The following is a 15,572-nucleotide window of genomic DNA, read 5'->3' on the forward strand; positions in this document are numbered from 1 at the left end:
AGTTTGTAGGTTTTGCAGGTCAAAAGAAAAAGAAATGAATGGACCATCAGATCAATTCAACCTAGGCTCATTCTGAAAACCTTCCGCTTTATCAACCAGAGGCTGCTGTGTACGCTTTTTCAGATTTCAAGTTTGTCTTACGAGTACCATTCGAACCTGCTGTTCTCATGTAAATCCACTAGTGGCCGCTGTCGACTGACTGACTGACTGACCAATTGACTGACCCACCCTCCTCCTTCCCTAAACCCAACCAATTGTATTGGTTGACCCGCCCACCCACTTCCCTAAACCCAACCAACAATTTTCAAAAGCAATTCAGGAAAAGAATAGAACTGTCCGATTTTTACTACGTTTTACCACATTCTAACTCTGTTATTTACTTGTTTATTTTATGGATTCTGTTTTTGTCTTACCTGCTTTCTCGAACCATTCTTGACCAGACTCAAACCCCTCGTCGTGGTTAACTCCTTTCTGCATCTTAAGTTTGCCGACGTACCACAAAGCCGCCCATATGGAGGTAAGCGGTCAGCTGGTAATTGTGAAAAGGAACGACTTCATACCACCCCGTAGCGTTCATTTTTAAAATAAAATGCAGCCATACGCACCTCTGCCTACATAATTTGTGGTCTGCAAAAACGTATTTAGGTCTACGTTTTCAGAAAGAGTCTATGTTGGATATATTATAAGATGGTTACTACATTTTTGCTAAGTTGTTCTGGGTGGTTGTTAGGGTGTTGCTAAGGCACTGCTAGTTAGTATCTAGTTATGAACACTTTATAAGGTATCAGAAAAATGGAATAGATTTTGGGTGGTCTGTTGATTGAAGTCATCAAGTTTGCTATTGTCACTTATCATTTTGCAATGTTGCCTAAAAACTATAATGATTCTAGTCTCATATCTCCAAGCAGTCTCGAGTAAATAAAATGGTTACCTAGGTCAGAACACTGGGCCACCCGCAGATGGCACTGGCATCGGAAGGGGCAGAAAGGTACTTCAGGTCCTTCTGGCATCATAGGAAGTCTTTCAACGTGTGGTTTACGAGTGGTAGGCAATTCTGGACCTGGACCATCTCCTGAAGCCGGTTCATCCTCCATTACAAAGTCCATAAAGCCGGACTGACGGAAGGGCAGAGCCCAGCATACAGACACCAAAAGCAGGGAGAGACAGGCCGATTTCATGTTGCTGACGAAGGCCTGGGGGCAAAATGGAGAAGAGAAGGGGTTAAAGGTGAGGAATGATATGCTGGGCGGCGTCTCAGGAACTGTGATGGTTAGAGGTCAAAAGTCAATCGGCAGATGTAGAGAGAGTGAATGTGACTTAGAGATGTCAGTGATAACTAGGAAGAGGTCAGGGGTCACAGCTATGTGTATTAGATTTTAGAGGTCTCTTGCGGCTACTGCTTTTTAGGGTCTTAGACTAATAGTAAACTTCAAAATATGATCCTTGCAAAGGACTTTTCATTAGAGTTTCAGCATCAACACCACAACAGTAGGATGCGCTATGTCGAGCAGGGATCATAGTAGATGTGACAGTTGACAACACATTTGATTTGTAGATCAATTGCAAAGTTTAAGTTAATAATTTTTTTTATGTTTTTAAGACAAGTTAACATTAAATATCAGAAGACAATGCAGTTTTTACTTTGATTATATTACTCTTTGTACCTGAATACTGGTAAATTCTTCAGAAAAACAAACTACGGTTTAGTTGCATCTTTGTTCTACTGTATATCTCTATACCTGTAATTTATTATATTTTATATAAAAGCACTGCCCTTTAAAAAAATACCCCAGTCAATCTAAAAAAACTAATCATTTTCAAATAGAGCTATTCAAATCACCTGAAGAAGCTTTTTATATTGCAGTGTTCATTTTTCTTGCTATATATAATGCAGTCATACAGCACATACACTTCATACAATGGCATACAATACGCTAGTTCAAATGTTTAAAGATTTAGAATGCATTACATCAGCCAAAAGTCTGAGTAAATGTCATAAAGTTGAAGATGAATTCAAATTGGCATAAATGGTGGCATTAATCTCAGGAACAATACGGCAATTAAATCACATTAAGACATTGCTAACACACAATATGATGTCATATAAAAAAAAAAAAAAACAGTCCAAAATGAAGTCACTCATGAACTTAGAAACAGCATACTAAGCGGACTTTGGTAAACTAAGCGGAAATTGGTAAACACCTTCAAACCTAAATGTCGATGGTAATGATTTATTACATATGTGTGGCTTTGAGGCTTTTTAAAAAGTTTTATATGTATTTTGTTATTGAAAGGAATATGAACAGCACACACAGTTGAAGTCAGAATAATTTTTAATTTAATAATTTTTTTAAAATATTTAGCTTAAAGGGGATAATAATTTTGACTTTAAAATGGGTTTGAAAAAATTAAAAACTGCTTTTATTCCAGCTGAAATAAAACAAATAAGACTTTCTCCTGGAGAAAAAAATATTATCAGACACCCTGTGAAAATTTCCTTGCTCTGGTAAACATAATTTGGGAAATATTTAAAAAAGAATAAAAATTCAGAGAGAGGCTAATAATTTTGACTTCAACTGTATTTAGTCATCAAATTTGGGTGGTTGTTTACTCCCAGGGCCCTATTATATACCCGGCACAGTAAGATTAGACGTGTTTGTCGCGATTTGTTGCTATTTTCAGACTACCGCAACTCTAATTTTCACGTTTTGCACCACATTGTTTAAATAGCATTTCCATTTGTGCCACTTTGTGGACTCATTGGTGTTCTGGTCTAAAAAAGGAGGTGTGTTAAGGCGCATTGTTGGCGGTTGCTATTTTGAGAAAAGGAATAGAGCACGCCATTGACCAAAAGCTGCTCTAAAGTCCAGCGCAGAGCTCGTTAATTATGCGCCTATGCAGGTTCAATTCCTTAATACACATAGGATGTACAGCAATACACAAATATCTTAACATATATAAAACAATTAAGGATTAAAGTGTTACAAAAATTATTGTTTGATACATAAATATAAAAATCACTGCCTTCAAGCCTTCATTTAATTTTTAGTTTATTAATTTGTCATTTTTATTATAATGTTGTTATTATTATTAGTGGTATTATTTATTATATTTATTTTTGTTTTAATAAAAACAAATTTAGATTTGTCCACCAGTCGGGTTTTGGAGACATACAGGATGCATCAGCATATATGGCATAAAAATAGGACGTGTGTTTGGATGTGTTTTAACCACATTTTGTTATTACTGTTCATTTATTAGTATGTTGGAATTTAGAACTGAATTTAGAAATAGTCTTGAAACAAATCTTTGTGCTTAACAAACAAAATTAAAAATGTAGGCTAATAGATGACTTCAGTGGAGCGCGTACAACACCATTTCCTTATCCACGAAAGTAAACAAGTAAAGAGAAAGTATAGAGGCCGAATGGAGAAGGCTTGTTCTTTATCCTTGCGCTGCATATGGTCTGTTTAACTGTTTTGTCACAAGTGAAGCGTTCAGTTTTTCCACTTACAAAGTCCGCCATGTAAATAGCAAACATTCCATTGCGCGGCGAAACTGACTCTTAAAGGGAATGTGAGATGAGACTAAGTGGTTTAACACACCCTCACAACACACAAACTCATTAAGAGAATAAGCATAACCTTGTTAGACCATGCGCCACGGCATAAACCTTATTTTCCCATCCTTAATATAGCAAAAGTGGATTCGGAGACGCCCTTAATGCTTTTGCGCCATGCGCTTTAGACTTAATTGTTCCTAGAGCTAGATCGTTAAAATAGAGCCCCCAGTATGCTGAGTAATTAACTGAGGTATTTCCTTTTTTGTCACCCTTAAAGAAGAACGAACAACAACTTTGCTCAGAGTATAACAGAAAAATTGGGCGTCAAACATACCATGTAGCCCCCTGGAAGTCCCAGTTTGAAGACCCTGCACACTCTATCTTTAAAAACTCTTCATAGCTGACCTGGTGTTAAACTCCAAACTCATTCATGCCTTCAGTCAGGGAAAAATAAAACTTGTCTGCTTTCTCAGAAAGAGTGCACAAAGCTGTCCATGAGCCCGCAGATAAACATATGTCTGGACGTCGCTGAATGATGAGGAAATTGTAAAGTAGGTACAGTGACTCCCAGAGCTCAGTTCGACATTTCAGGGTCATCTCAGGTCCATGTAATCAACATACGGCATAATTACAGTAGTTCAAATCCTCCGGGCGGCCACGTCACTCGGACGCCGAATAGCCGCTGCGCCTCTGTTGTTAAACTCTGGAAACCCAAGAACTGACCTTGACAACCTTCTGCAAAAGAGCTTTTCTCAATTCTTCAAGCAGTGGAAGACAGCGATACATAAATTTCAGCTCAGTGCAGACTTATATACGATGAATTCGGTGACACGTTGCATTGAGAAACCATAAACAGGCAGGATAATCGAAAACGAATGCAAATGCAAAAAGCAGAATTTGTCTCCCGCAGCTCACACAAGATGACCTACAACCTCAGATTCCTGTTGATCCGCATCGCAGGAGAGCATGTTGAAGCAATTTTCTGAGGTTTCCTCAGCTCGACCGGGTATCCATGTCTCAACAAAAACAATGAGAAATTGTAGTTTTCTTCGATGGCATTTCAAAGCAACAACTTACTGGCCTTGCTATTTAATTTAATGCTACGGTTTTGGGCCTGGATACACTCAACATCCATCCACTCAGACACCTTTAATTACCTTTGACCCAGAGACGCTTTGAGCAAACACACAGCAGAATCACTTTGCCCTTTCACATTTAAGCATTTGGTGGATTTATAGCACATTCGGGGTTGTTTTATGCTTATGTGTCTCTGGGAATTGAACCCGCGGCCCTGTGCTATGCTCTAGTTGAGCCGCATAAACTCTTTCAACGATATGTATTCCCACCAGGAATGAAGCCAGACTACATGTTTTGAGCCTTAGGATTTGGTCAACAGGATGAAAAGCCCTCTGTGCTTTACAGGCTGTCATCATGACCCATTCTGTTTGCCGGGGGATCATGGGAAGCTGTTGCTGCATTTGAGTTGCGTCCTGTCAACAAACCACAGGCTGCTATAGGAGGCAGGCAAACAGACTAGACAGATTGATGGTGTCATGGCTTTGTTGGGAAAATGCAGGCTGGGTCCAAATTTTTACATTCTCCAATTTCAAAATGTCTTTTGGCGAATACTGTAGAAGCACCTGCACACTGTAATAAATTCCCGACATGAATTTTACGACATGTTATACTGTAATTTTTCCACAGTAAATTACATTAGTGTCACTTTACAGGATTTAACTGTAAAATTTTACGCATTCAGAATTTTATTGTGAAATTAATCATCATGATTAGAGCAAATTATTGTAAAAATGGCTATATCTTAGGCACGTTAGTTATAGGAAACACTATTAATATTTTATTCAACATAGAAATTAATACACATTAACGTTTATGCTAGTACAGGCACTTTTGTTTTGATATTTAGAAAAAAAATACAGAAATATTGTTATTATGAAGTACCTCACAGTAATTAACTGTGAACTTACATACAGTACCTTACTGTGAAAGTATATACTAAGTCAAATATTTTACAGTGCAAGATAATAATAAGTGTTTTTGTTTTACTTCATGTGACAAACACCTAAATAAATATACAATGTTACAATGCAATGTAACTTGACAGTATTTTTACAGTACGTAAAGTGTGGTTTTAGCATGCATACAGTACATGTTTTACGACACTGTTATATTAAATGTTAAACTGTATCATACTGACATCATACATTGTGTTGCAATGTTTTGCATTCAGTATGAAATACTTCAGAAATCTTTTTTGCTGCATTCAATTTCACATTATGCAGTCAATATTTGTGTCAATAGTTGTAATCTATGTTTACATAATCACAATTTTTTGTGATTTCTAATACTTAGTCTAATATAAACAATTTAAAAATAGATACACAGGAATATATTTTAAAAGTATATATATAAATATATATAGAGGGTATTTTAGAGTAGTTTGTAAAATTATGTGTACATTGTTAGCATATGTATATGAACACTAGGGGTGTAACACATCACGATTGATCCATAATCCGTATGGATCACAACCCACAGTTTGGAACACACATGAACCGCAGATTAATAACTTTTTTGAACTTGTAGGTTAATCCAACATTTATAATAATTGCAGAGAGATCGCCTCCCGCGTCATTTAAATCATGTGCATGAAAGCATTTTGGCTTCCCTGTAAAAGGGAAAAAAAAATTGTGGTGGGCCTCAATGCTTTCTTAGGTTATTAATTAAAAGTGTTTTCTGTCATTTTTTGTTTATCCTGCATTAAATGCATTCAGTGTAAAGCTGCACAATTTAACATAAAAAATAGTAATCTCAATTCATGAGAAATGAGAAGTTCAAAGATACATGATATTGATTTACATGTGCTTATTAATCCTTCGAAGTGCTGCATTCAAATCTGCGTTTAATCGAGAGAGATTCAGTTTTTATACTTTTTCCAGTTAGTTACAAACAATTAAATAACACAGAGGCACTGGGATAGCAGCCTACAGTTCAGATATAAACACTGATGTTTATGGTAAAGGTTAAAATCACCATTTAATGGAACTTGACGCTGGTGAATGTTGTAGCAATTACATTGTTTAAACAATAGGTGGCGACAAACAACCATCAAAATTATGTCACTGAATAGGATTTTAAAAAATGATCCACTTATGATGAAACAGGAAGTTTTATGTGTAAACTGTTGAGTCTTTAGTTAAAAAAAAAATTATCATGTTGTACAAGATGTTAGATAGTACAGTAGCAAAGATCATATTTCACATTGAATATTTTGCTTTTTTCAGCTGGTTCATTCTTGATTTTTATTACAATTACAGGTTCTAAGTTCTGCTTGTTTTGCAGTAATGTTTTCGTATAAATGGAAAGCAATTTACATTTGTCTCCCCCTTTTTTGCTGGTCCAAAAAATGGTCCAATCCGTGACTTAAAAAAAGTAGTGTGATTTAAACTGTGAGATTTCTGATCCGTTACACCACTAATATACACTGTATATTCTTTATTTGTATTTTCTTCTGTATTTTCTTCTTAATTTGTATTTTCCTCTTGTATTTTCTTTACTTTTACATGTTTGGATTAAGAACCTTTATATTTTTGTACATTGCTAAAGCCTTAATAATACTTTTTTAAATTTAATTAAACACAGATCTATGTATATTTTGTATGACTGTTAAAATGTTTTTTACAGCTGTAAATTTTCTTTGTCCACTACTTGGATCAAAGGAAAAACAGCTCAAATCTGACTGAACAGGAAGGATGTTCAGTCTGTATCCTATCAGCAGAACCAGTGGACCAGTGTCAGATGGCTCATAGTGACAACCATTATCAGGACTGAGCTTAAATCAACTTGAGAAGTGATTTTTCACAGACACAGTCCTTCTGTGTCCAACTATCAGCTCCTGCCAGGACGTTACACACCCTCAGCTTTGACTTCTTTTTGTCTGCGGCTCAGACAACAAACTCATCCAACTGAGGTGTTTCACAGAACCCAGAATCAGCCTTATAATAGTGGGCTTTTAATAATCAAGAGAAGAAAGGGAAACTTCCACATTCTCAGTCTCACTTTCTCCTTTTTTTTTGCTCTACCTTCTTGCCTTTCGGGATCTTGAGCTCTGGGGTTTGTCACAGCAAGTCTGATTAGTCTCTGCAGAGAAAAAAAGTGCAGTGCTGACACTTCAACTTTCTCTGCCTCAAACAACAAAATCTATAATCATACTTAAAACAAGATAGATCTTACAATATTAAACAACAAATGCAGTGTAAACTGACCCCACAGCTATCATAAATAACTTATATATAGAGTATGCATATTCATAGTCAAAACTGCCTCACTACAGGTGTGTTATGTTTAAGAAGTTTGACATTAGTCTGTTCAGTACTTATGCTTTTGTGCTGCGTTATTCAGACCACTTTTTGTCTGGGAATGTTCCACTTATTCAAAACACTACATGTGATTTATGAGGTAGTGTGGTAGGATTTAAGGTCATGTGATCAAGCACAGATGTTGCAACTTTTTTTTAAGTAGTAGAGAAACATGCACCCAACATAACTTGCAAGTGGACATTATATGCAAACTGAATTGGCATTTAATATTCTATACTGTGAATAGAAACCTTGTTTACAAGTAAAAAACTTTTAAAAACTCCAAAATCAACATAGATTTACACGAGAAGAAAAGTGGCTTTGATTATTAGTCTTAGCCTATTAATAAACATTTAATTTGATCCCCATCATGTCATTCCAAACCTATAAGGAATGTGTTCATTTGTTTACTAATGAAAATATTTGTAATAAAATCTGAAAGATTTCTGTCCTTTTTTTAATAATTGTATTTTATTGGATTTTTCAAGAACAACCACAAAGACACACATACATATATACACACATACACAAACACACACAACACTAGGCACTGTCTCGGACAAATCCCATACAATGAGTCAATGAACAAATAACAATGACATCACAGTTTAGCAAGTGACAACAGAAAATAGAATAAAGAAGTAAAATTAAATAATTAAATATGTATAATAAGTAAATTAAGTCTCTGAAGTATCATCAGAGTTTGAGTGGCTGCTCATCTAGATAGTTTAGAAATAAACCCCAAACACTGAAAAATTTTTCGATAGAATGAGTCCTCAAAAATCTCAGTCTTTCAATCTGTATTACCGAAGTCATCTCATCACCCAAAGCTTTAAAATGCTTTAAAATATTTATAAAGTAAAAAAAAATAAATCCATATAATTTGAGCAGGTAATCCAAGTCCTCTGAAATACAATCAGCTTATATGATGAACAGATTTAATTTGGTATTTTATTCAAATATAAACAATGATCAGAAGATATCTTTGAAATGGACACACAAGAACCAATAAGGGTTAATCTTGCATGTCAAATGGAGTGTTCGAGCTTCAATAAGATACATTGGCATTTATTCTGTTGTGTGAAGCAGACATGGTTGAAAACTTGTTTGCTGATCAAAGATTATTTGTAAATAAAGCACTATTTAAATCCTGGCTCAGAATTCTCTAGCACTTTACATTCAGAGAGACTTTGATACAATTTTTCTGCTAGAATTGCTGGTTTCAAAGACACCTGGAAACCCTTTTTTAATTATCTGTCAAATGCCAAGGATAACAGTTTAAAGGTATGACCCTGTCATTGTTTGCAAGATCACCATATAGCCTGTGCCCACTGGCCTAGAAATATGTGTAAAACATACATTTGTATGCTGTTTCTTTTCTGTCTTTATAGTTGTTGTTGCTTTTTGTATTGCTCTGTGTGTGTTTTACGGTCAAATTAAAAATATTATATATAAATATACTGTAAATATATATATATATATATATATATATATATATATATATATATATATATATATATATATATATATATATATATATATATATATATATATAGTGAATAAAAGCCTAAAATATATTTGTTCATATGTGTCATGTTATGAACGACATTAGAGTGAACAATCGGTAAATCACGATTATTTTTACTTTTAAAATGAAGCAAATTATAAACGCCTTGTTTTCTCAACATATATATATAAAAATAAGAGAGTTTAAGCTTAAATCTTGACACAGTTACTTCCAAAAAACATCTTCCATTGTTTACAAAGAACAACCACATAAATCCATAATAGAAAACAAGACTTCTCATTTAAGCAAAACCAAAAATCCAATGTATCATGCCATTTTACTTCTTGTGTGTGTTTTCATTTTAAAAAGTTAAACATACGTATGAACCATATTGAATAATGAGCACTACAAACACTTTGCAGTGTATCTTGTAAACTGTATAACATGCTGTTTTTAGCACTCATTAATATAGTGTAAGTTGATTATGGAAAATGGAATACAGCTCTACTTTATTTTCTCTTCGTGCATACACACATTCGTTGACCTGTTGCTCCTTTCAGCAATGACTCACAGAGAGGTATTTACAGGCTACAGGACATTTGAAACATATGTGCTCCCTTTATTTTAAAACTTACAAAACAACGGCCAATCTTAACATTGTGCCTCAGAAATGGCCTCTTATTTATGAAAGCAATCCTCTACTGAAAGCTGAAATACCCAAATTTCCCAAACTCTGAGAAAATGTTTCAGAAATGTAATTATTTTATCATTCCAATGAGTAATGTATCAAAAGAAAAGCACAAAAGGATATCATACTAAATGTGGACTTAATATTCAGCTCAGCAAAACTGTACTCCTGGACTACACCAGCATACAAGGGTTTTGACCACTCTGCCCTCAGTGGTTATACTGGTTCCAGACCACTAAACCAAACTCCAAAGCAACAGCCAGAGCACAATTAGACTTTCACAGATCAAAACCATCATTAAAGCCAACAGAAAACGGTGTGCTTCAATAGAACCTACCCCAAAAGCCACAAAAAGTTGTTTGTATGTTTAATAAGCAATTATATGCTGAAAGCCAGCTGATTATTTTGGCACTTGAGAAACTTTTTAAACTTGTTAGCACATGGCCATGACTGCAATGGCCTTAATTTAGGTCAACTCCACTCGCTCACATTCAACATACAGAAACTCTTTTGCTCATCCTCTCACTTCCGTTTTCAAATAAACTCCCCATCTGTCATAAGCAACTGCCCCAGTATCTTTTCTTCATAGAGTTAAAGACAAATTAAGATGGACAACAGGCAGTGGACAACAAGACCCCCATTTAATGACTTTCTCTTTCTAACTTTGCACAGTTGGAGTCAAATAGAGACCTTTGGCTTCTAATGTATACTTATTGCATGGCCTGAGGATGCTGTCTTTGAAGGGCGGAAGAAAGGGGCAAATTTTCCTGTCATGGGTCAAACTGTGTGTACTTTGTTTAAAATTAATGAGTGTTGTAAGTCATACAAATATGAACTTTTTTTTTTTTACCACTAACCCTAAAAGCCTGATTCTAAACTTTAAATGATAAATTGTGAACCTCAATCCCAATTTTTAATCCACACCCAACATGTAAACCCCAAACTTTATAGTCTGCACCAGAAGAGATTTTTATTCAGGATGTTCATGTATGTCCAACTGAAACAGAATATTGAGCAGGCGGCGGGGTTTTCCTTTTGCATTTCATTCGCTTGTAGAGGGCCGTGGTTAAGAATACTGTGGCAGAAGCTGTCAAACTGACACAAACAAAGAACCACTTCTCCAAATGCACAAGCAAATGGTCCAATTTTGATTGAAGATTAAGAAAAGCAGAAAGATTTTTCAATTAATTAACTTGCACAGATAAATTGTTCACCTCAAGACTAACAATGTGAAATAAACATAGCAAATTCCAACCATTAAACCTAAAACATTAAACCTTAATCCTGAACACTTAAATCCCAATCCTAACCTCATGTAAACTCCAAACCCTGTAAGTTTAAACATCAATACTAACCTGACTCTCAAACCACAAACTCCCTTACCCAAACCCCAATCAAAACCCCTATACTCCCACACCCAAGCCCCAGTCCCAAACCATAAACCCCAGTCCCTATACTCCCAAAACCAAAGCCCAATCAAATCCCTAAACCTCACATCCTAAACTCTCACACCCAAACCTCAGTCCTAAACTCTAAAGCCCAGGCCTTATACTCCCACAACTGAACCCCAATCTCAAGCCAAAAACCCAATTCCAACTCTTAATATCAAACTCAAACCTCAACCACCCAAACCCTAAACCTCGCACCCTAAACTACCAAACCCCAATCCCTAGCAAGAAAACAAACAAAAAAAATCTCCACTATTAAAGTATCAAACTCGAAACTCAAAACACCCAAACCCCAATCCCAACCCCTAAACCCCACACCATAAACTTCCATACCCAAACCTCAGTCCCAATCCCTAAACCTCACACCCCAAACTCCCACACCCAAATCTCAATACCAACCTATGTACCCCACACCTTAAACTCCCACACCCAAACCTCAGTCATCAAAAACCCTAAACTCAAGACACTAAACACCCACAACCAATAATCAGTCCCAACTTGTAAATCCTAAACACCCACAATTAAACACTAGTCCCGACTTGTAAAACCGAAATGCCCACAAATAAACCCAAGTCCCAACCCTTAAACCCTAAACTCCCATACCAAAACCCCAACCACTACATCTCACACCCTGAACTCCCACACCCAAACCCCAGTCCAAAACCCCAAACCCCACACCCTAAACTCCCACACTCAAGACCCTAAACACTCACAACCAATCCTAATCTCAATACCAACCTATGAACCCCACACCTTAAACTCCCACACCCAAACCCCAGTCAAAAACCCTAAACTCAAGACATAAACAGCCACAACCAATCCTCAGTCCCAACCTGTAAAACCTAAACACCCACAACCAAACCCCAGTCCCCACCCTTATACCCTAAGTCCCACACTAAACACCAATTCCAACCTCTAAACCCCCACACCCAAACTACTACCACAACCTCTGAGCCTTGTTCCTGACACCCAAAATAGCATTAAAATATATATAAATGTCAGTATTGCTTTATCAAAAAGCAGCAAGATTATCCTACATTTAAAAAGTTGATTGTTAAATGCATTGAATCCCTCAGCTCTTCCTCTCTTCTCTCCAATGAATGTTTTGAGTTAGCTGGGAATTTTGTGGTGGGATTACCAGGAAGTGCCTTGTCAGACTTGCCTATGATTGGAAGGAAGCTATATCATTAAAGGATTAATGAGACACCAGTCCCACACTCTTACTCTCTCCATCTCTCCATTTTCTCCTTCAGAGCACTTTCATCCTTCAGCCGATATGGCTGAAGGCACTTTGGCTTCCATGCCATGGATAAAGAGTTTAGGATGCGACTTTGAGCGAGTGGAGGCAAGCAGATGCAGAGCGAGGCCAGAGGACAAAACGTCTCCCCAGACAGATCTATCCGAGGAGAGCACTGTTAGAAACCCTCTAGTGTTTCCAGGCCTCACATGAACTCTTTCTAAATGCCAAGTGGTGCACAAAAAGAAGAAAAGCAGGGATGGAAAAGTCGGAGGAGAGAAAATAAGGGCACTCGAAAAAGTTAATGGCTTTTTCACAAAAGAAGGGGTTTTAAAGAGCAGGGAAAATTGTCACAGTTTGGAAAAAAGTCACAGAATGTCCTATCTTCTAAAACTGAACAATTAATAAATCACACAGGCAATCAATTTGCATGAACATGCACCTCCCTGGCTTGAAATACAGTTGACGGTTTTCTCATCAGAATGCAAGCATGAGTAATCAAAGCACCCATATCCCACCAGCAATTAACAAGGCACAAAAAGGCAGAAACTCATATATCCTTTCATTTGCAGTTAAATTAGGATGAGACAGAATGAGGAAAATTCTGAGAAAACCTCATATAAAGCATCAAGCAAACAGCCAAACCATTGCAAATTCCTCAATTCTGCACCAAGCTTTAATGAACTGCAGAAACCACCAAACCGCAGATTCCCGAGGGTTGATACCCACATTTCATCAGTGCAAGCCATCTACTTCTCTCTGAGATGGTCAGTCTGTTCTCTCAATCAAAATCTCTACTTTTCATCACTCAGAAAAAGCTCTTGATTAGCTGGTCTTACCTGCACGTTCAGGAGCACGTAGAGCGGCAGACGAAGATCCGCAAGTCCAGAGAGGGCTGGAGCCGATGTGCAGCGGGGCAGGCCGAGGGCTGATCGCTGTGTGGACGCCTGCAGCCAAGATCAGGCAGGTGTGCTCTGTCACGGGGGGAGGGGATGGAGAGAAGGACAGAGAGGGAGAGAGAGAGGACGAGTGAACGAAGGGAGGGAGGGAAGAAAAGGAGAGAGGGAGGGGTTGATTTCTTCGTCCTTTTCAAATGAGACAATTGGAGAAGAACTTCCCCCGGTCTGGAGCGGTCCAAAAGCAGTTGGAACAAGAAAAATGAGGGGGAAAAAAGTAGGGAGACGAGAGGCTGGGACTATACAGGCATTGGCCGGCTCCCATACTGTGTCATCTGGTAAAGATAGGGAACTCTGGATACAACAAAAGCGTCTCCCTCCCGTTCGCTTACTCTTTCGGTGGACTTCATGCTGCTTTTTTTTTTGCATGGTGGAAACATTCCCCTCCTTTCCACCCACCATACTTTTGTTTCCTTTGAAACAAGAAACTTTTTGGTGACCCGTAACCTCAACCGCACACACACGTACAGCACTTCCAAATCCGTATTAGGCTTGTTTATTTGTACTGACTAACAGGCATGGAAGAGCATTGAATGTGCAAATGGAGGTCCCCAGAATGGGGAGGGAGGATCTGGCTTGAGTTCAGCTAGTAACTGAAATCAAGACCCAGTTTTTCTTTTTCCTTCTCTATCTTTCGCTTCTTCAACATTTGATTGACTTTCTCTCTCTTTCTCTCTAAATTGAAAGACTGGTACGATTCAATCATCCTAAATCAGATCGAGCTTTTGGGATTTTCTGGCACACTTTCAGGAAACAGGAAAGATAAGCTGTACATTTGGACAGGGGTGATTGGGATTAGGATGTGTCTTAAGCCTTGTTCATACTGACAGTGATTTTATCGCACCGCTGGATGCCCTGCATTACTGGCCATCTGAAAAGCTTTCAAAAGCCTTTGAAAAATTTAATCGCAAAGATAGAATTCAAGAAAAAATAACATATCGTTGAACCATGACAATAAAGGATTTTTAAAGCTGAATAAGCAAATGTTGGAGGGGAATTTGTCAAGTGCATCAGTTTATCACTCTCAGTATCGTGTTTAATTATTACCTCATTAATATGGACAATTATCAATGAAAAACTCACTCAAATGTCAACAATTTAGGCAAGATCTGAAGTTTAAAAATGCAATTTTAAAAGTGTAATAGTGCAAATGTTTCCATGTACATTATTAATGTGTAGGTTTGACATTTTTTTTCTGTAAGTAAAATTATGAATCTTTAGTAAAAATGTGTAATATATAAAATGTGTTTTAATAGAATAAGTGTGTTGTTATTATTTTTACATAATGTAGAATGACAATGGAATATAATTTTACCGATATTTATATATTTTAAGTAATTAGAAACAAATGTCTCTGCCTTAACCTTATATTATAATCTCATATATTAAAATTAATATATGCTTATATTTTAGATGTGTTGTTATATTATTAATGCACATATCACCTTTTATGCAAATAAACAGAACCCAATTTTACTTGAATACATTCAATAACATTGTGTATGTTATATATACAATCAAATCATTCCCAGTAACAAACTTAAAGTTTCCTGACCCCTAAATCTCACACCCTAAACTCCCACACACAAACCCCAATCCCAACCCCTAACCCCACACCCAAACCCCAGTCCAAAACCCTAAGGGTTTATTGTTTAAGGGTTGGGACTGGGGTTTGGTTGTGGGTGTTCAGGGTTTACAGGTTGGGACTAGTGGTGGGTTCCAAACAGTTCCTTTATGTTGCCACAACACAAATCGATTAAGTCAACTAAATATTTTTTACAAATGTAAGTGAACTGAA

General features: G+C 36.8%; 1 protein-coding gene across 2 annotated transcripts in view; it reads right to left on the reverse strand.

The window, feature by feature from the left end:
• dcn (decorin) overlaps positions 1 to 13,759 on the reverse strand; it is a 38,459-nt gene extending 24,700 nt beyond the window's left edge. Inside the window, exons 1-2 of one of the 2 annotated variants that reach the window (XM_087247538.1) lie at positions 13,662 to 13,759; positions 932 to 1,193 (exon numbers count right to left, since the gene is read on the reverse strand). In XM_087247538.1, the coding sequence (XP_087103664.1) occupies positions 932 to 1,178 (247 nt within the window). In that variant the 5' untranslated portion in view covers positions 1,179 to 1,193; positions 13,662 to 13,759. 2 annotated transcript variants of the gene reach the window in all.
• Positions 13,760 to 15,572: the final 1,813 nt, after the last annotated feature.

This window comes from Danio rerio, chromosome 4, assembly GCF_052040795.2.
Source record: "Danio rerio strain M-AB ecotype USA chromosome 4, GRCz13ab, whole genome shotgun sequence".
Taxonomy (NCBI): Eukaryota; Metazoa; Chordata; class Actinopteri; order Cypriniformes; family Danionidae; genus Danio; species Danio rerio.